This window comes from Nomia melanderi, chromosome 12 (genome assembly GCF_051020985.1).
Source record: "Nomia melanderi isolate GNS246 chromosome 12, iyNomMela1, whole genome shotgun sequence".
Taxonomy (NCBI): domain Eukaryota; kingdom Metazoa; phylum Arthropoda; class Insecta; order Hymenoptera; family Halictidae; genus Nomia; species Nomia melanderi.
Genome location: NC_135010.1, coordinates 6,392,097 through 6,412,955, shown reverse-complemented (window position 1 = coordinate 6,412,955; position 20,859 = coordinate 6,392,097). Strand labels below are relative to the sequence as shown.

The 20,859-nt window shown below is 34.6% G+C and overlaps 2 protein-coding genes across 14 annotated transcripts in view; one reads left to right on the top strand and one right to left on the bottom strand.

The window, feature by feature from the left end:
• Positions 1 to 14,696, bottom strand: part of LOC116426101 (Kinesin heavy chain 73) — a 208,315-nt gene extending 193,619 nt beyond the window's left edge. For all 13 annotated transcript variants that reach the window (XM_031974591.2, XM_031974592.2, XM_076372624.1 and 10 more), the window contains exon 1: positions 14,378 to 14,696. In XM_031974591.2, the coding sequence (XP_031830451.1) occupies positions 14,378 to 14,432 (55 nt within the window). In that variant the 5' untranslated portion in view covers positions 14,433 to 14,696. The remainder of the gene's footprint in view (positions 1 to 14,377) is intronic.
• A 1,168-nt stretch (positions 14,697 to 15,864) lies between these two features.
• On the top strand, positions 15,865 to 20,725 carry LOC116426117 (uncharacterized). The gene is made up of 7 exons (XM_076372795.1): positions 15,865 to 16,022; positions 16,425 to 17,858; positions 18,670 to 18,827; positions 19,158 to 19,404; positions 19,512 to 19,947; positions 20,024 to 20,165; positions 20,300 to 20,725. Exons 2-7 carry the CDS (start codon positions 16,430 to 16,432, stop codon positions 20,723 to 20,725), a joined length of 2,838 nt encoding a protein of 945 aa, XP_076228910.1. The 5' UTR covers positions 15,865 to 16,022; positions 16,425 to 16,429.
• Positions 20,726 to 20,859: the final 134 nt, after the last annotated feature.

The following is a 20,859-nucleotide window of genomic DNA, read 5'->3' as shown; positions in this document are numbered from 1 at the left end:
CTTTGTGGACACCATCTTCCCCGCGTTATCGATCCGTTGCTCTGCCCTCCCACGTTATTGCGCTTTGAAGCTGTCCTCCCACGATACACGCTCGCAACGTGTAACCCACCCGGTCCCGTGTAACGCGCGATCGTCGAGCGTGTAACCTGACAGTTATCGAGCCGCGGCTCAACTCGGCGTTTATCATCGCGGCGATCTTTGCGTATCGTGATTCCGGTGGCGCGTGCTACCGGCTATCACTGTTCCGTCATCTTCCCCGGATGATCCGTCACGGGTTGGATGGCAAAGAGGGCAGATCACCCTCGCGTGTGCACAATTTTCGTGGCGATACCACTGATGAAACGATTAATGTATAATATAGTTTGTATGGTATGGTTGATACAATATAAACCCGGTTTGTATTCATAATATTTTTATTAATCTATTGTCAATAATATCCTTGACTTTTGGTGAATATAAATAATCAATCGTAACAATTATATGACTCGCTCAGAAGCCAATGCGGTTAAGTCCACAAAAGAAAAATTGAGAAGTTCTGATTTGTTAATAATAAAATTACTTCCTTGGGATCTTTTGTAAATTTCAGTATGACTGGCTTTGGTATTTACCACGAAATAATAAAAAGTCTTTTGGTCATGGGAAAATTGCAATAATCATAAAAGTTACTTCAAGAATATACTATTTTATGTATTTTATATATTTGTTAGATCGAAGCTGTGTTAATAAAGTAAGATACATTATATAATGATGATTTGATTTTGCATTTAAAGGGAAATTTTAGTAATCAATGTGTAACCGTTGTGTCACTCTTCTCTACTTGTCTTCTAGAGTTCATCGATTTGTCCAATGAGTGACTCATTTATTGACAAGAAGAGAAACATTCTAGAGATATTCGGTATCTATGTTTGGCCAAAAGTATAATTAATGATAAAAGAATGGTATTTATTCTGGATTCAAAACATTCTAGGAACATTCGATATCTATGTTAGATTCAGTTTGAAAACTTCATTGCGAATGGGACGCCATGTTGTCAGGCAAGCGGTTAACTTAATAGTGTTTCCATTGTGTGAACTTCTTTATTATAATCGCTTACTAATTTCAATAGATAGGGATAAAAAGTTTTGTATTAAGAAAGGTAGAATGGATTTTTGGTCTATAAAACTGTTCCTAGCGTTCTTGCTACTAACTTTTTTATATATTTTCGCAAAAGAATACGTTAAAATTTCAGAATGACTTTTTTATTTTTAGCAATTTTAGTTTACGTTCGTTTAAAAAAGTGTATTAAGCAAACTATTTAGAAGTCCGCTTAAAAAATGTAGTAATACCTTAATAGTCCATATTTCCAAAAAATGATCATTTAAAAGCTAGACCATGTAACAGACATATTAAACTATACAAGAATTTCCTAAAGATATATTTTAAAATAAATATCTATTCTAACATTCCTTACAAGATTAAGAATTCCAGAGGTGCAAATGATAATCTGTTAAAACTTTGCATAAAAGTTGCAACAAATGTTTCCAAAGTACCGTTGTGTCCACAATTAAAGTTGATTGCATTGTTAATTTCTAGGTAGAAAGGCTCCAAAATGCGCGAATACTTTTATCTCTCGCTGCATTTTGGAAAATGTTGGAACGGAACGGGTTCGGACGAACGATAATGCGGTTCCCTCAACGTTTCCCAACCCCGAACCGTTGTTTGTATTTTTGGAACGCGGCTGCACCGAGGGAATATTTGCTCCCATCTTGAGTTCAAGTGCTGTGTTATTTTTTAACGCCACTTGAGGCAATGCTGTCGTTCCTCGAGTAACGAAGTTTCGAAGAAACGACCGCCGGATCACTCGAGGGCGCAATTAAATCTCGCCAGATCCTTCGTCTTCTCACTCTTAGAATTTTCGTCAGCCAAAACGAAGCTAAAGACAAGTTTTATTTATAATGTTTTGTTCGGAAAACTCTCTGGAACCACAATTAAGAATGTTCAAAACCCTTGGAATAAATCATAACAATTCACTAGTTACAGGAGAAACAGAATTTACTATCTTAATTTTGATCTTTCAAGAAACTCCGTTCTCAAATTCGGTAGTGTTATATAAATATCAAATAAAATTCCAGCAAACACATAGAAAAAGGAACTATTTTCAATTTCCAATTTAAATCAATTCAAAACAAATGTTTCTCTAGCTTGATTTATTTAATCCTCCGATTTCCAATTTGAAATAACGCCAAGCTATTCGACGGTAAAACAAATCGCTACAAAAAGCAGAGAAAAAGTAGAATTTAATTTTCAATTCTATTTTGTTTCGTTATCCGCAATTCCGATACAAAAGTGTTCACAAAGCTTTCAATCTGTTGCTCATCAACGAACGTCACTAACCACTCAAACAAGAAAGGATTTACTGGGTTCTTCGTTCTTTTCTAAATCAGCAAGCCCTTCTTTTTATAACTTCTGAATACACTGTATTAAAATTAAAACTATCGAATAAGTAGAGTGACTTATTTCCAATTTCTTATAAAAATTAGAACAAAGCGTTTCTCGCGATTCGAAGGGTCTCCTAGTCTTAAATCTGTACGGATATACAAATTTAATTGAAAACCGTTCACAAAAACGCCTTTATAATTTAAATGCTTGCAAAAAGAAGAATTCTGAAACAGGTCAATCTGACTCGTCCGGTAGTTTTAGTGCTTAACTTAGTTTTATGAAAAAAAAAAAAGCAAAGTGAACAAAAGTTTCGTCAGAGTTAAAAATATTACAGATTCACCGGTGAACCCACCAAAATTCGAATTTGCGGAAAATATCCAGCGGTATCGCACGATAAGTGGCCATAACCCCAAGGATGACGTCGAACGAAAGAGAAAAAAGGATTTAATTAAACGAGGCCTCAAGGACGAGTCGTAAAGGCCGAGTTGTAAAGGGACGACGACATCGCGCGAACACCTGGAAGCATTTGGGTAATTAAAGAAGAGGGGGAAAAGCGAAGAAATAAAAATTTTACGGGAAACACGTACGTACTCGCGGCGCAGAATGAAACGGAACCCCGAACGGAAGGGAAGTGGCTGAAACAACATGCGGCACGGCCGGGTAATTGCAGAAACAGAAAGAATTTCAACAAGGATTGCGTTGGTTTTAATTAAACTCAATTACAGTAATAAGTCGACCGCCGTGAAACACGACGATTTTACCGTTATAGTTCACACGTAATTATGCCGGCGCTATGGGTGATTTAAAATGTGCTTACGACTTTAAATGATTCTTGCCACTTTAGCCGCACGCTGTTGGACTAACTGCGGCAAGAATCTTTTCACGCGGTTTGTACACAACGTGCCGCAGGTTTTAATGTTCGAACTTTGCCAATATATTCTATGGCACTAAATAATATAGTAAGCGTAAAAATGAAACGTATGGTAAAATAGAATATTAATATGTTTAACAAGTTATAAAGAATACACAAAGGAAGAACCTCGACGTCTCGAACGTTTACGTGAATCGACTTAAAAGCGATTTTCCTAAAAACAAAAGTGAACTTGAGAAATATCGCTAACGGTCGTTGGACAATCGACGCTACTTTACGCGCGAAAGAGGGATTGATCCACAACAATAAGAAAAAATTGTTATATAATTATAGGTCACATAGAGCTTTACTAAAAAGTTATAAGAAAAATACAGAATATAAGTAATATAGGACTAATTAATAATGATTTTAATTCAAAGTTATTAGGTATATACAGAGTTCCGGTGTTAGACTTTCGAACAACGAGGGTCGAACTCGTATAAAAAGCTGAAAATTGAGGTTGCGGCCGAGGTCGAAATCAATCGATTTATGATAGCACCGCGTGACACACGGTTATGACGTTTTTGAGTTATTCATTGTTCAAGTAACACGCACGGCCAGCTAGATTTACGTATGTAGCTACGAGCATTGCGGCCGCGAGATTTTTCGTGCGACAGTTCGTGACTTGTGGACGTTAAATCAGTGCCGCAACGAACATTTTCTAATCGTCGGGTTTCCGTGAACCACAGAAACAATGATTAACTAAATTGGAATTAATTTTCTTAACGACATAAAAGCGGCTATTCGACTTCACCTGTTAGCTGTGGAATTTAGTTTGAAAAGTCTCTCGTTTCGCGCGCAATAAAATTCAAAAGTGCAGTGTATACTCGTCAAACGCAGTTAACTGGTTAACACGTTGATTGACGGGCGATTTTTGTGCCACTGGAATTTTTGCGGAACGAGGAATATATAATAGGAACAAATGTAGTATAAACATGCTTTAAAATGTTTGTTATTAAGCAAGTTTTATATTCTATTAATGCAAGTTTTGTTTTTTTATTACTTTAATTTGAATGCAATCAAAACGTGTTTTAATAAATGGTGCATGAATATTCAGAAATATTTGGAACTATTCAGATTTTATGTCAGTTTTTTGGTGTATCAGTGTGAGAAAATATTGCATTCAATAAAATGTTCCAACAACATTACAATTATTCAGTATTTTAATCGAGTTATGGCAGAATTATTTGTTTTATAGTTCCACTCAGAATGACTAAATTCCCCTTTTATCTGAAAAAATAAAGAATTCATTGTTAAAAAAATCAGTATCGTTTCAAGCTTTAAGATGACGTGTATACTCGTCAAACGCAATTAATTGGGTAAGGTCCGACGTTGTGGCGTGTTATCAGCGGCAAAAGTGCTAACGAGTTCCGCGAGACAGCGAAGGTTCTTCGCGAAGATTTTCCCCGGCGAAGAACGATCAGGAAAGTTTTAGATTCGAGCGGGATCGGTAGCTTTGAACTCGCGGAAACCTTCCTCGGGATCCTTGGCCCAGATATTCGCACGTGATCGAACGCCTGGTCAGCGGTAGCACGTAATCGACGTATCTAGATACACGTTGGCACGCTGGTGTCGCGATAGGACGAGAAAACGACGACGATGACGACGATGGCTCCTGAAATCGCGATGCAATTCATTGTGTGCAAATCATGTTGCTTCATTGGTCCGTATATGCACTGTCGGTCACAAGTTTAGGACCAATATATCGGTTAACACGTTCAATGCCAGCGTCATATATTTGTGTCGGTCGCAATTTTATACTTTGCATAAAGAAAATTAAATTATTCCTGTAGATATTGTTATTTAACACCAGGTTTACTGACTTTTTTATATACCTATCTCTACCAATATGAATCAATTAGACCCATGAATAAAATCATACATTTTCTTTAAAAAACAGGTTAAACAACGAAATAATTATACACAATGATCTTATAAATGACACTATGAGATGTATAGATAAAAGTCAGTACAAGTGGCAGAAAAACAATGTGAACGGTTTCCTACGTAAACCTAGTGTTAAAGTTATAAACTACTCAATAACTCGTTTCAGTTTCATTTTTTAATATATTGTTTACGCAATTTACTGGATCAAATAAAATATTATATAAGTGTTAACAGAGAAAGTTCAATTTTTTGTAAGCAACTTTTATTGGAGAATTTTTGCGTATGAGGAACATAGACTTATGTGTATTAGTCAAATATGAAGATATATCATTTTTGTTATTTTATTTTATATATTTTATTTAATAAAATACTGTAACCAAGGAGACTGTTTTTGAAGGAATCGGTCCATCAACCTTTCTTTGGATTTTCAGGTTCACAGATCAACGAAGGTCTTCCGTCTCTACGTTTGAAGGGCGGTTTTGAAGGCTTTGTGGATGGTGAAGCTTGAACGGGAAGGCAGACGCGATGAAAATGCTTCATGACGATTTTGATGCATATTTAGTGGAACGTACTACTTCAAATATTATTTTCTGTCTTTTTTAAATATTTATTACTGTGTATTTGGAAAAGATGGAAATGGAGATTGAAGTTGGCAATGAGGAACATGTGAATATTATATATAGAAAATTTATATAGATCAGCAGGGAAATTTTTGTACACAATGGTAAGGTGTTTTATTTTATAGACAACAATGTTGAAGTTGTTACTATCAAGGTAATTATAAACTTCAAAAGAATCAACAGTTTTCAGGACTAGCAAATTTTTATCCTTCCATCCCTTTCCAATTTCAATGAAACTTCGCAATATCATAGAACATCCAAATATAAGGAATTCGTAATTTATAACAGTAAAAACTTAAGTTACATATCGTGACAATGCACTCAGCATCTTAAACATAACTAAAACTCTCATATTTTCCTTTCCACCCTTACTGTACCCAGTACCAAAAGGGTCAACGTAAATAAATACATCAACATGCAATAACCCTTTCAATATATAGCACGATAAAAAAAGATCCCTATAATAAGCTTTCTATTTTCCCAGCTTAAAAGCAATGACTGCACAATAGAATATCCTAAAACAAACAAAAAATCAAATCCACTCCACTAAACTTACAAATCTCCATTTTTATTTTCAATTCACTCTAATCCCACGTAAATTAAATTCATTTTCACACATTTCCTATCTATTCAAGTTAATCTGAAAATTTATATTCCCGCCAAGCTTCTTTGCTAAAGTTTTTGATCCTCCGGAGCTCGGCGAAATTAGCCAAATCGAAAGCAGGGTAATTGGATTCATTAAAAAATAATTTTACAAGTAAATATGTTCTATGGCCGAGAAGCTTATCGAGGAGGAAGCGGAACGTTGCGTGACGTTAATGAAAAATTTACAGGTCTCCGCGACAAGTGGCGAGCGCGCGCGCGTTGAGATTCGCAAATTAGCGACGCGTTTGCATCGTCGATACATTTCGAGCAGCGACGAGCCGAGTCTATCGAACATATATTCCAACGGTGTATAATCGATAATTTCGCTCGAACGCTTTCCACTCGACTCACTTTTATTTCCTTAATTATCCGTCGACGCCGATTAATTATCGGGGAAAGCGCGCTTCTGGGTTCTGAATAGCGGTGCCTGTTGATAATCCAAGTTATCCGAGCATGGCCGCCATGCTGCGCCGCACCAATCGACGCTAATTTCTCCCTGTTGCGATTTAACCCCCTTATGGTTCACTGGTGTACCGGCTACATCGAAAGGTCACAGTCCTGAACCGATTATTCCGAACATTCTCTTTATTTTCGCGTCGGCAACTTAATTTTTTGATAAACTGGAAAGAAACCGTTGCTGTCTGAAGCGATGATTAACCATATTCTCTTTATTTTCGTGTTAAAAAATTAATTTTTCGATAAATGGTGGAAAAATTGTTGTTTGAACCGGTAGTTACTAATATTCTCTTTATTTTCGCATTAAAAACTTAATTTTTCGATAAATCGAGGAGAAATTGTCTGATAATTCCGGATAATTCTTATTTTCATATTAAAAACATTTTTCGATAAATGAAGAACAAACTGTTGTCGTTAATAACCTTTGCCATTAATGCAGTTTAAAATTTAGGAACACAGAAAGAAAAGGTTAATGGCGGAAAGCATTGAATTAGCTATTCTTAGCACACAGTTAACAATATTTAACAGAAAGAAGTTTGTCAGATATCTCAGAAATTAGTTTTCATATATTTAGCTCAAGTGGCCCCACCAAAATGATCACGTGCATTTGTTTACAGCTGCCAACTCAACTTGTTGAACATGCTCAGTAACACTAACAGTAAGCAGTAAACTTTTACACGGTAGGATAGAAAACTGATGTCTCCAAGGAAGCTGTAATCAGCATAACTCCAGAAACCTCGTAGCAAGACACTTCAACTCCTTAGATTTTGTAGGTACTTTAAACTACCATTTTCATTAAAGTGCTACTTCAGAGAAAATTCAGTGGTTTCATATAAAAATTTGACATTAAACTCGAACATTATTAAAAACTAAATGCTCATATTTTTTAAGAATTAATCAGTTGAATTTCAGCTACCATTACATGCATTTGTACCTCACGATTATAACAAATATTTATAAACACCCAACATTTTATTTATTTGAATAAGTTAAAAGTACTTAACAGTTAAAAATAAACATTGTATAATTCGCGATTTAGAGGGTTAAACCGTACTTTTAGATTACTCCATGACTATTCAACTCTTTTCCTACCAACTATGAGATATCTCGTAATTTGCGTTATAAGATTAAACTAACTTCTACTTCCCACGAACAAAAATTTTAGCGAAAAGATAAATACACAATAACAAATAATTAATTATTTCTAACAAATAAAGAAATAATCTTGTTTCCTTTGAAATCAATTTGTCGCGCTCAGGGCAAGACGTTCTTCTTTTACCCGGTACCGAATGAGTTAAAACTGGACCAACATAGAGAAATGGACCTGCTCGGAACAAGGGACCATTAATCGAATAGAGGCATGGCTATCCAATAAATTTAACCAAAAGAGTAAGAACGTTCGGTTAACCAATTCATTTCCGGTACGGAAACAGTTGCAACCAACTTTGCACACGAATTTCTCGTAGATTTTCACTGAATGGGAACTTCGTCCATAGAACATGACCAACAATACTATAACTCTAAAGAGCGAACAAAATAAATATACAATGAGGGAGTGATTTCAATTCACAGAAAGAACAATGCGCACTAAACGGGCGTCCCAATCGCGAAAAGAAAGCAAGGCGTACCACACCCTCCAGTCAATTGCCATTTTCTTCCCATCGCAGTAACAACACTGCTAGGATCGTATTTAATAATGACTGAAATGTGGGTCACGTGCTCTCCTTGCCGGAGGTTCAATGAAAGAGAGGCGAATCAGGTGAACCGTATCGAACTTGAGTTTAAAGTGAAAAATACAAAGAGTAGGGTGTAGTTTCTAAATTTAATTGGTGTGCTTTAATTGCTGTATTTACGGGTTCTATGCCATTAAATAAATATCTAGGATAATTATATATACTTTATCAATGTTAACCCTTTGCAGTCGAAAGTTTTTCGTTGGATATACTCAACGTTTTCCGATAAGATATAGACGACATTCTTTGAAACTAAGTAATGACAAATTATACGTAAGTTAATACAAAAAATATTCTGTTTCAATATTTCAAATATTAATGCAGTATGCAAAATGTAATATTATTTATAAGATTTTATGACTGTGTTATATCAAATCAAGTGGTGAATGAGAGTTACCTTTCGAATACAAAGGGTTGATAGAACTACGAGATGGATCAAAATGACCTATTCCTGATTTTTGTTTTACAATTATTGGAAAGGTATAGATACTCTTTTGAAAAATTATAGAAGAGGCTGATTCGGTAATAACTATACTGATATATAAGTTAATTGAAATCTTAATATACGCACGTTTATAGTTTTTATAAGAAAATTTGAAAACGTTAGTTCAAATATTCATTAACACCTTTGCTACCAACATATTTCTGACTACAATCATTTTACATAAAGAAAATGAAATGAATACTACAGATAACGCTATTCAAGGTTAGAAGATATGTCGTATCTAACAACTCAACAACTCTAGCTTCATTTTTTCAATATTTTATTTACAATGCTTACACTGTTTATATTTATAATGTCTCTGAAACATGACGATAGTGAACGTATTAACTTAGCAACAATTAAATCCGTAACAAAGCATTAAAGAAAATTCCAATTCTTATCATATTCACGATCTAGAAAATAAAATATACATTCCTAAAACAGAAAAAAAGAAGAAAATATAAAATTATTCTTGAAAACCCATTCGCTATAATACAATAGTAAACTCTGCAATCATACATCCACACGTAAAACGTTAAATCGCAGTATCTCATAACTTCTAGCATACGACTTGTTTTCCTATAAACGCAACCATGATCAAAGATATCGCGATGAATCATTTTCCCAGTCTCATTATCCGCTACACACGGTTCCCACTATTTATCACAAACATCCGAGCAGAAATAAGACAATCCACGATTCCCGAATGATTTTCGAATTTACATCCCCGCGGCGGTGTTTGTTTTCGCTGGGCTGATCGGACGGTATTACCATGGCATATTACACGACAACGAAAAATAAACGTCGGCGCCCGGTCGGTTCGCGGGTTCTGTAATTTTATTTTTAACACGTCGAATGCCACACAATTTCATTGAGCAAAATACACGAAATGAAGAAAAAATAATATTAAATCATTCGAATGAATTACATTATTATCATTGCACGTTGATCCAACTGAATGTCACCTCATTAGGTACCATTATTTATAATATAGAAATGCTTTTAAATAATCACCGTTTAACACTAGAACCACCAAGAATTTAATATAATTGATACGTAATCCCTATAAAAACTGTAACAATAGATTATTCTCAGTTTCTTCAGACATTCATTACGGTATCTAAGTGAAACTACGGTATCTTTCGAGATATAAACAACTCCGGAACCAGACACTTTGTTTCTCTGAGAAATTACTAAAGAAATTAAGTTAGCAATACGCAAATCGAATTTTAAATCAATTAAAGTCTTAATAGATGCACTTTAGGAGTTTCTATAGAGGAATTTCAAAAAGTCCATTTACCTGCTCGGAAGTTTTATTGTTAATTAAGTGACCCCATGGCATCCAACGTGTCAACACTTTGACTAGCATCCGACAAAATTCGGTTCGTTCGATGTGTCACCGAGAAACTAAATATTTATGTAAGGAAAAATACTGTGATCCAAATTTAACTGACGTGGCAGTCAAAGTGTTAATGTGCCGAGCTACCGTGGCACGATTTCCCGATATATCGCGTGGAAATCGGGGAAATATTACCCAATAAACGCGTGCCTCGATACCTAGCGCCGAGCAGCACACGAAGATCGAGTCGCGTCGATCCGGATCGAGCCCGAGCTTCAAGTTATTCAATGATATCGATTCTCATTTCGCCCGCGATTGAAAACGAAGCCGCGGAATCGACGATGCTCGGAACCGAACGGGGCGGGACATTATTTTCCACGTTCTTTCCTCGAAAATGGATCGGATAGCTTCATTTCCGGTGTCTATTACGACTGAATCAAGCGGCAGCGCCGCTACTTCCGCACTTTAAATTGACTTGTGCGACGCGATATTGCCGCATTATTAAATGGACATCACTGCGCCCAGCGTGTGTTCTGCCGTTACCATTATGTAACTCGAGCAACGGCGCATTGAACTCACCGTGAGTTTCGAAGATGTCCGATGATAAATTCGGAAGTTCAACTTCGCGAATATTTGGAGTTGAATAGGGCTGATGCAAATTGCGGAGGCCTGACGAGCGTTTAACGCCTTGTCCCATGATTTCTTTCATAATTGCGCTTGTTAGGACAAGTTTGCCCTCAATAATTTATCGCAAAACTAAAAAGAATTCCCAATTCATCTCTATATATACACCTTCACTTCGGAACATAACAATTAATACTAACCGTACCGGGAGTTCCTATATTGTTCGATTAATTGATTTTTCAATTTTCATCCTTCCTTTTGTTTCTGTTTCCACTAAGAAAAATTTATCATCTAATTTGTTTATCTCTATTTTGTAGCCAATTATCTGACTAATTACGCTAGGAAAAGTGCCGGAATGGTTAGTGTTAATTATGGAAAAGTAATATTTAATTTAAACCCAAAATAATTGAGTGATATTTTTGTAACTTCTGTTTAAGAAGTTCCTCACGAGTATGACTCGATATTCTACAAGGGGTTAATGCATATGCACAGTAGATACTGAATGCACCATTTTCATGTATAAATGCAGTTATTTCTATACTCAGGGATTATTGGTTGCTTGAAGAATGTATTAAACGCAGTTTTCTTTTTTTGTTTTGGTGGATTTTCGACGTAAATGGATTCATACGTTTTTGTAGAGAATAGCCTGCTGCATCGATTGATGCAAAAAAATTACGTGATTAATTGCGTGATTATTGAAATAGACTTTCATATTTCCTATACATATTCAACTAGGAACAAAGTGTACGAGCATTAAGTAAATTCGAGCATTTACTAAATCTATGTATTAAGTGTTTAATAAATTTCTTAGGCGATCATTTACGAAATTTGTTTGAATTTTAACAAGATTAAGACCTTTCGCAAGTCTGTTAGATAAATTGGATATTTCCACTTGATGAGCATTGAATAAATTTGTTCGGTGAACATTTATTCTGTTTCACAAATCATTAAATGATTCGACGACCATATAATAAATTCGTTCAACGAGCATTTTGTAAGTCGGGCGAATATTATCATTTAAGTAATATCAATTAGCTAAAAATATGACAACAGAATCCTCTAGTGTTTCTTCATAGCTTTATAGTCTCTCGGTAGAAGTTTCTATCCTCGATAAATATATTCAAATTATATTTCGACCACATTAATATTATCATCGATATCTTTCAATTAATATTTTAATCAATTTCTACTGAACATTTTCATTGAAAAGAAAACCACAGTAAATTCGATTGAACCGCGCCAGCTAATATCTGAACCAATTTCATTGGAACATTCCATTTCTCGAGAACCGCGAGTTGACACTGAATTTCGCGCGCAAAACTCGCGGTAATGGCAACGGCAACGTTAATAGCGTTTTCTTTATCAACGAGCGAGTTAATGATATTCCGATTACGTGTCGCTCGCATGTTACGTCAAAACAGTCCACGACAGGCGTATGCGTCGATACAGGAAACGTGTCATGAGAAGCAGCGAATTGAAAGACGTCATTTACGCCAGGGAAGCAAGTAACATAGTCCCAAGAAAAATGCGGGCCAAGTTCAAAATCTCAATGTTCATATAGTCACGAAACGTGGATCGTTCATAAGTTAAAATGATTAAATGTTTTCTTTTCAGTACTAGAACTACCGAGCATTTGACCCCTTGCACTCGAAAGTTTTTTACTAGACATATACAATATTCTCCGATGAGATACAATGTTCTTTGAAACTAATTAATGAGAAAATATATATAAATTAAGAAGGAAGTTATTTAATTTCAATATTCCATATATTGATGCATTTATAATTTATAATTTTGCAAATCAAATCAAGTAGTGACCGAGTTTTCAGTTTCTTCAGAGATTAGTAATAATATTCAACTGAAACTATTTATTTTCGAAATCATTTAAAATATTCAATGCTTTTAAGGCGTCAACAATTGCGAAACAAGGAAACCAGTCACTTTGCACTGGTACGGTAGTTCTACTGTCAATATCTCCAAATTTGAATTCTGAAATATTCCACCTAATATTCCATTGAAATTGTCGACTCTTCATTTTACAGAATTGATAATTTTTCAAACAAATGGTTCGATTTCTCGATCGATTCCTCGATCGTTCCAGACCCCATGTGAACAGCTGTAACGATAAAAGACGGTTGTACGAAAAAATACGAGTACCGATAAAACGAATAACAAATTTCGAATCGGTTCTCGATTGTTTTCAAGCGACAGTTCTCGATCCGCTCGACAAACGAGAGACAATCCGCGGCCGTCAAGCAAGGAAACGTTTACGATCTGTCCAAGACTCGTTTCTTTGTGCGGCGGCTGACAGTTCTACGGCCGTCGCTTTCGTTTTCTGTCGCAACCGTACACGGACAGAAACGACCGTATATATTTCCCGAACGTATCCGTAAAACCATCCTCGATCGCGAGGTGATCGTGAAACGTGTTCTTTATCTGGCGACAGTGACAATCCCGCCGAGCGTCGATCCCGTCCGCGACCAACAAGATTTTCCTCTCTCTATCTCGCGACAAATCGATTCTGCGTTCGCTCGCGGGTCGCGTGCAACCGATCGAACCAACGAAACACACTCAATGTCCGAAGGTCGCCGAGAGGAACGTCAGGACCCCTTGCATTTTGGTCACATGTTTGTTCTTTGTCACGCGGGGTTTACATGCGACAGCCCGTCCGTGGTCACGGCGCGGGACGTGCGTGGACACGTCCCACGAGCAACGTCGAAGCAAGAGGAAAAACGGAAAAGAGAAACATTGGGAAATTTCAACGAACGTCACGGTACGGTCCAACGTCGATGTTTCCGTGAAAATCATGGCAGGACGCTGGGATACTACAGCGGGGGAGTGCGCGACACAGAATCCGTATTTCGGACAAAGGAGCGACAGACTAGTAAACACTGGAGAAGTGGCTCGTCGAAGGGGACCCAGTCGTGCAGTGTTCACCTTCGCCATGCTTCCTTCTTTTTCCTTTTTTAATCGAGCACGATCGCAGCCGATACGAGTGCCCGATAAGGGGACCGCGAGACGATAACGAGGCCAGATACCGTGTAGCAGGTGAAAACACGGCTCAATGGGATAATGAAAACGAGGGAAAAAAATAGGGAATAATGACACTGTCAAAATGTAGTACTATAGTAGCTAGATGATAATCGACGGACAGATTTCGAAATCGTCTGGGCAATAAACTGTCCCGTGACGGTGCGACTGTTGCCCGGGTAAGTCGGCCGTTTCGAAACGGTCCGCGCGGGTATTTCAACGGGTACGTACCTCTGCGATTGAACGGCCGAACCCGTACGGCAACCTTTATTTTATCCGTAGCCATGATTTCACACCGGTAACGCGCACTGTATATCCCGATCACAAGGAACTGCTCGATGCTTTTTTATACACAAATAGAATATTCACACGATCTTCATAGCGCTACATTATTCTCAACCCATACCGCGAACCTTTCATCTTTTCAAACGACACTACGTCTCACCGAGCCCATGACACACTTCGCCATATTGCTTGAAGCTCTCGTCGTGCACCAGACGACAGTCGTTCTATCGAGTGAACGTACTTTCGAGAACTGCCGCTAGGAACGCTCGAGGAGCTCCGAGTCCTGTGACGTCACGTGGGTCCTGGCGTGCACCATCTAGCGAGGGAATGTTGTATCGAGAAATCGAGGCGGATATCGATCAATGGAAATGGTTGGAGAATAGTCTGACCCGCGAAATCTAAATTGCGCGTGTATAGCTTGGAGGGATATTCGTTTAGGAATTATCTCTGGCTTGCAAAGTGGATAAAAAGAAATGGTCGAATGAAAAATAATCTGCATTGTGAATGATAACCCTGTTTGTAATTAATTATTGCAAAATTATCTTAGAATTATATGGACAGGTATAAATTATATGATACAGATTTTAAGGCATTGTCATTTATTATTTTTTGGGAGAATGTGGAAATTACGAATTGAATAAAAGAACACTGTAGACCGAGGAAAGAGAATTTCAAAATTCCGGAACGAGTTAATCCTTTCAAGAAGAACATGTATGGAAAAGAGAAAGAGAGAGAGAGTTATAAAGTAAGAAATTAATTTCTTGAGACCGTAATGCAATCAACTATGTATATTTTTTTAATTTTAACACAGTTGTAAAAGCTTGAAATAATGAAAAAGTATGGAACGAGCAAGATGTATATAATGTTTTATAAAGAACTTAGTAGTATCTAACCTCAGACGCTTATCTGTGGTTTAACCAATGAGTGGCGACATCGAGCATCGTAAATTTGATATTAATTGAACTGTTATACCAGCTTAAGATAATTAGTGATGTCACGTAAAATGGAATTGCTGTCTACTATACTGTATTACCGATACGGTGAAGAAGACCACCAACGATAGGTAAATTCACCGAGGAGAAACAGGATAGACATTTTATGCGACTTTGTATCCGATAGTCTGAAATATCGATAGTATAAAAACAGCAGGCCGCTTTGATATGTTTCTCATGATTAAAAGTAGCAAGTTTAAAAATTACATTCGAACCGATGATTGAAGTTGCTAAAGTCATTATATATTACATTATAAAATTAATATATCATTTTATATTACATTATAAAATGTTTATATGCTAGTTTACCATATTTACTAGGTACTTGGTTCACTTCGATTATTTTGCTCAATATGGTTTTTTGTAGACCGTTCTCTAGGCATAGAGGGCACTCAAAATTTCTGATTTTTTATACAGTCGGTAATTCAGAATATACACAATGTGTCCCATAAGCTTACAATGTTTATACTATACCTCGTCTGTGGCACTAGTATAGTGTCTATAGTCTATATATACGTATATAATCAATGACATAACCTTTGTAAATTTTATTGCTGTAACGTGGAGCTAATTTAACGTATTGTCGACATATAACAAAGGTAAATAACAGTTGTTTCTTTTTAATTACACTATAATAATTTATTTTAAAACCTATTTATTTGTATCATTTTTATACTACATTTTATTCATTATGTTTGTTGTCAAATATACCTTACATTTTAAAATTAAAATTGAAAGAATTCAATAAAATTGAATAGAATTTTATAATAATTTATTCAATTGGAATTAAGCTGTTACTTTTTAAATACTTAAGATACAATCATAATCATGAAGCATTTAAATTAAATGGTTATTTGAGAAAACGTATGTTCCCTTTACATTGTTTTCATTTTAAGTTGGGGAATTATCAAAAAGTATAGAAAAATTAAGTAGTAAAATATATGTATTCTAAATAGAAAAAGATTTTTATCAAAATGGAATAATTTGGAAATTCTTTGTAGGATCAATGGTGTTAAAGAGACATTTAAATACATTAATTCATCAGTGTTTCTGGGTACAATATCGTTTTTATTGTAATAAAATGACTTCTTTGCTGGTTCCTCCAGAATCAGTTAGAGGAATGACATGTTTGGACCGTTCTGCATTCACAACTATTGTCCAAGTACCATTTTTAAAATTTGAAAACATTGTAATATCAAAATATAAACCAATTCTGAACAAATATATACTTAAAATAAAAAATTTCAAATCACTGCAGATAGTAAATAATGAAACTATTGCATATTTAAATCCTGATGTAATAAAAATATATGAAGACTTATTGGAATCTGACAGAGACGTATTGTCAACAGTATACAAAGAATTTGGAACAAAAGAGTTAACTCTGAACTATTATAATTTTCATCATCAAGTCTTATTAAAAGCTATTTTACCTGAAGATGTTAGTAGTCCTACTTCATTTAGCATGATAGGCCATATCTTGCATTTAAATTTACGTGACATGCATTTACCATATAAGACAATTATTGGTAACATTTACCTTGATCATATTCCAAATGTTAAAACAATAATAAATAAGATGGATGCAATTGATACGACATACAGACATTTTAATATGGAGATAATTGCAGGTGAAAAGAATACTATAACAGTAGCAAAAGAAGCTGGTTATACATATGAGTTGGACTTTTCTCAAGTTTATTGGAATCCTAGATTAAGTACAGAGCGTATGTTGTTGGTAAAAATGATCCAACCTAATGATGTTTTGTATGATGTGTTTGCTGGGATTGGACCATTTGCTATTCCTGCTGCTAAGAAAGGAGCTAAAGTATTTGCAAATGATTTAAATCCTGAATCTTACAAGTGGTTGAACAAAAATGCTGCATCTAATAAAGTAAAATCTAATTTTACATCTTTCAACATGGATGGTAGAGAATTTTTAAAGACTATTGTAAAAAATGATATGTTAGAAAGAAGACATAGTAATACAGACGGTTCTGAGCATATAGTAATGAATTTACCATCTACTGCTATAGAATTTTTGGATGTATTTTATAAATATTTCAATGAAGATGAAATAAAGGAAATATGTTCTCAGCCCCCTATAATACATGTATATTGTTTTGTGAAAGTAAATAAAGAAGAAAATGGTCACAGTCTTGCACAACAATTTGTAGAAGAAAAACTTGGTTGTGCATTGCAAGAGTCTTTAGTCAATTTACATACTGTTAGAGATGTTTCTAGTTACAAAGATATGTTTCGTGTATCATTTCTATTAAATGAAAGAATTTTAAAAGGCGAGGAGCCAGCAATGAAGAAATTTAAATCCGAAAATAATTCTTGTATGTCTAAAAAAGATGATATTATAGAATATAATGGCGAAGAAGGGACTACAGAAGAACCAAAAAAAGAAAAATGTATTCAAAGTAGCAACAGTTCGTAGCGTTAAGTTGAAAGCAAAAGCACAGAAGGTGGTGTCCAATTTAAAGAATGTAAGTGAATTCATACAAATGATAAAGCAACATTAATATAATTTAAATAATGAATGATTACATATATGAGCTTCATTCTCATATAATGTTATCTGTTATCTGGATTCGATAAAATGATAATGTGATATTTGTACTGTGCATATTTATATGAATATTGCATTGTTTCATGCAATTCTCCTTCATTTTAATAGTTGGATTTGAAAGGAAATAAAGCTAATAAAAAAAACAAGGATAAAACGGCTCAAATAGACCAACAACTTCAGGAATTACGTACAGAAATACATAAATCCAAGCCTAAGAAGAAGGTAATGAATACAAAACACGAAGAAAAGAAGAAAGTGCCTAATAGGACACCAGTGCAGACAGATGCAACAACATCATTGGTTGAACAAATGCAAATTTAAGAAATACTGTGTATCTATTACCTAAGATATATGCCGTTACCATTAATTAATAAAAATGTATAATAATACTGACCTACTTCATGTAATATAATTAAAAATATTATAATTTTTATTCGACAGATCTTGTTACATAAAATAAATGTAATTGATCATGAAAGCGTTTTATTGAGTTCCTCCTTATCATCATTGTACTAATCAGTTATCTAAGAGTAGTCAAACATCTCAGGTTTAAAGTTATGTTTAATCAATGATAATGATATTCAGTTTAAAGTGAAGAGGTTTTGAAGTGTAAAACTATAACCAAGTTTAATACGATTGTTATTTAGATAAATTTATTCTATTTTATATAGGAAAATCACCCATCATGGAGGTTTATACTGCAAGCTTGATTGTAATAGGAGATGAAATTTTACGTGGACAAATTATTGATACAAATACATCATATCTAGCAAAAAGTCTAAGATCTTCTGGGATTAAACTTGAAAGAGTAACAGTAATACCTGATATTGTGCGTATTAATTTATTATTTTTACCTACAATTTATGTTGTTAAATTTTTATTTTGAAGTATAGACAATTATAATGACAATGCTTTATAATTATGTATAATTTATCAATTAGTGAAATGTTCTAAAATAATAATTTTAGTACAATTTTATGTATTTGTATATATCTTTATACAGACATATATATTAAACATTATTTTGAAGCATACTTTTTTATATTTTCAATATACAGAATTTTAAAATAGTATTTTGATATAGTACATAATTTTTTTACATTTTCATTGAAATTGATGTCTAAAATCTCACTACGTGTAATGTAGTCTTTTGTATTAGATAGATGATATTGCAAAGACTGTAAGCGAAGCTTCCAAAAAATACTCTGTTGTTTTTACATCTGGTGGTGTTGGACCCACCCATGATGATGTAACATATGAAGCTGTGGCTAAAGGTTTGGGATTGAAACTTGAATCTCACGAAGAATTGATTAATTTTTTGGCAAACCTTCTTCCTGATGAAAAGGAATTTCATCGTCTCGCTATTGTACCAAGACCATGTGAACTTATTTACGTTCACTTACAACGTATGTGTATTAATAAGTTTAAAAAGATAAATGTTATTTAAAATGTACTTACCTAACATTACTTTATTTATTATTTAAACTATAATTATAAATTAAACAACTTTTAGGAAAGTATGCAGTTGTAAAAGCGAAGAATGTCTATGTATTACCAGGATCTCCAAAATATTTTGAACCTGCTGTTGATGTAATAATATCAAAATTGAAGAAGGGTATTCCTTTGCATCTTGAATACATAGACATTAATTCAAATGAATTATCTATTGTAAAAATCTTGGATGAACATGCAGAACGTTGGAAAAATAAAGTCAGTATCGGTAGTTATCCGCAAACAGCACCCGACGATTATACGAGAATTACAATAGAAGGAAAAAAGGAACATGTATTGGAAGCAAAAGGTGAACTTTTGTATTCCCTACCAGTTCAAAAAATACGAAATTTAGAAAATGGATTTATGAGTTACCATGCAAGAACTATTTTTAAAGATGCTAATAATCATGCCCATATAAAATGTGCTTTAGATATTTTACAGGACTGTTACAAAACGTAAGTTTACTAAGTATTTACTATGAAAAGAAATAAGTTGATGAAGATAATATTATTTTTTATTGTATATATTTAGGTATAAACCAGAAGATGTTTTTTTAAGTTTCAATGGTGGGAAAGATTGCACAGTGGTTTTACATTTAGCTGCTACCATTGCAAAATTACAAAATTTTCCATCCTTGACATGTTTATATGTAACAGCTGATCCGTTTCCAGAGGTAATACCTAATTAAAAATCGTTAATATTATTTCAAATGTTCCTTTTTCAAAATATCAATATACTTATAATAAAGTTGTAATCACTGTATTATATATTTTATAAAAAAAAAATGATATTCTAATTTATTTATAGGTGGATTCCTTTGTAGAGAAAGCTGCTGGATACTATAATTTAGAATTGATAAGGAAAGAACGACCTATACAAGTGGCGTTAAGCTTACTTTTGGAAGAAAAAAGGAATTTAAAGGCAAGCCTGATGGGAATGAGGAAGGGTGATCCAGGTTCAGAAGACATGGAACCTTTTTCCCGAACTGACCCAGGCTGGCCGAATCTAGTTCGTGTAAATCCTATTTTAAACTGGACATACGACCAAGTGTGGAGTTTTCTTTTGAAACATAATGTGCCATATTGTTCATTATATGACCAAGGATATACAAGTTTAGGAACAAAGTCATCTACACTACCAAATCCGCGATTGAGAGATCCTCAAAATCCATCATCTTATTTGCCAGCATATACTTTAGCTGATAAATCTGCTGAAAGACAAGGCAGAGTGTAATTGGGAATATTACATTTATTTATATATAATTTATAAAATGATGCAAATTTTGGTAATGTTTGCTGGTGCTAAGTAGGTTGAAAACGCTTTTTATAAAAAGACAATGATATTCTTTTGTACCTCATATGATATAA

Excerpts from the sequence above, each read along its gene's own strand:
- LOC116426117 (XM_076372795.1), top strand. The coding sequence starts at position 16,430 with ATGGTGTTAAAGAGACATTTAAATACATTAATTCATCAGTGTTTCTGG. Across the intron at positions 17,859-18,669 it reads ATGTATTCAAAGTAGCAACA|GAAAATCACCCATCATGGAG; the intron begins GTTCGTAGCGTT and ends TATTTTATATAG. Across the intron at positions 19,948-20,023 it reads TTACAGGACTGTTACAAAAC|GTATAAACCAGAAGATGTTT; the intron begins GTAAGTTTACTA and ends GTATATATTTAG.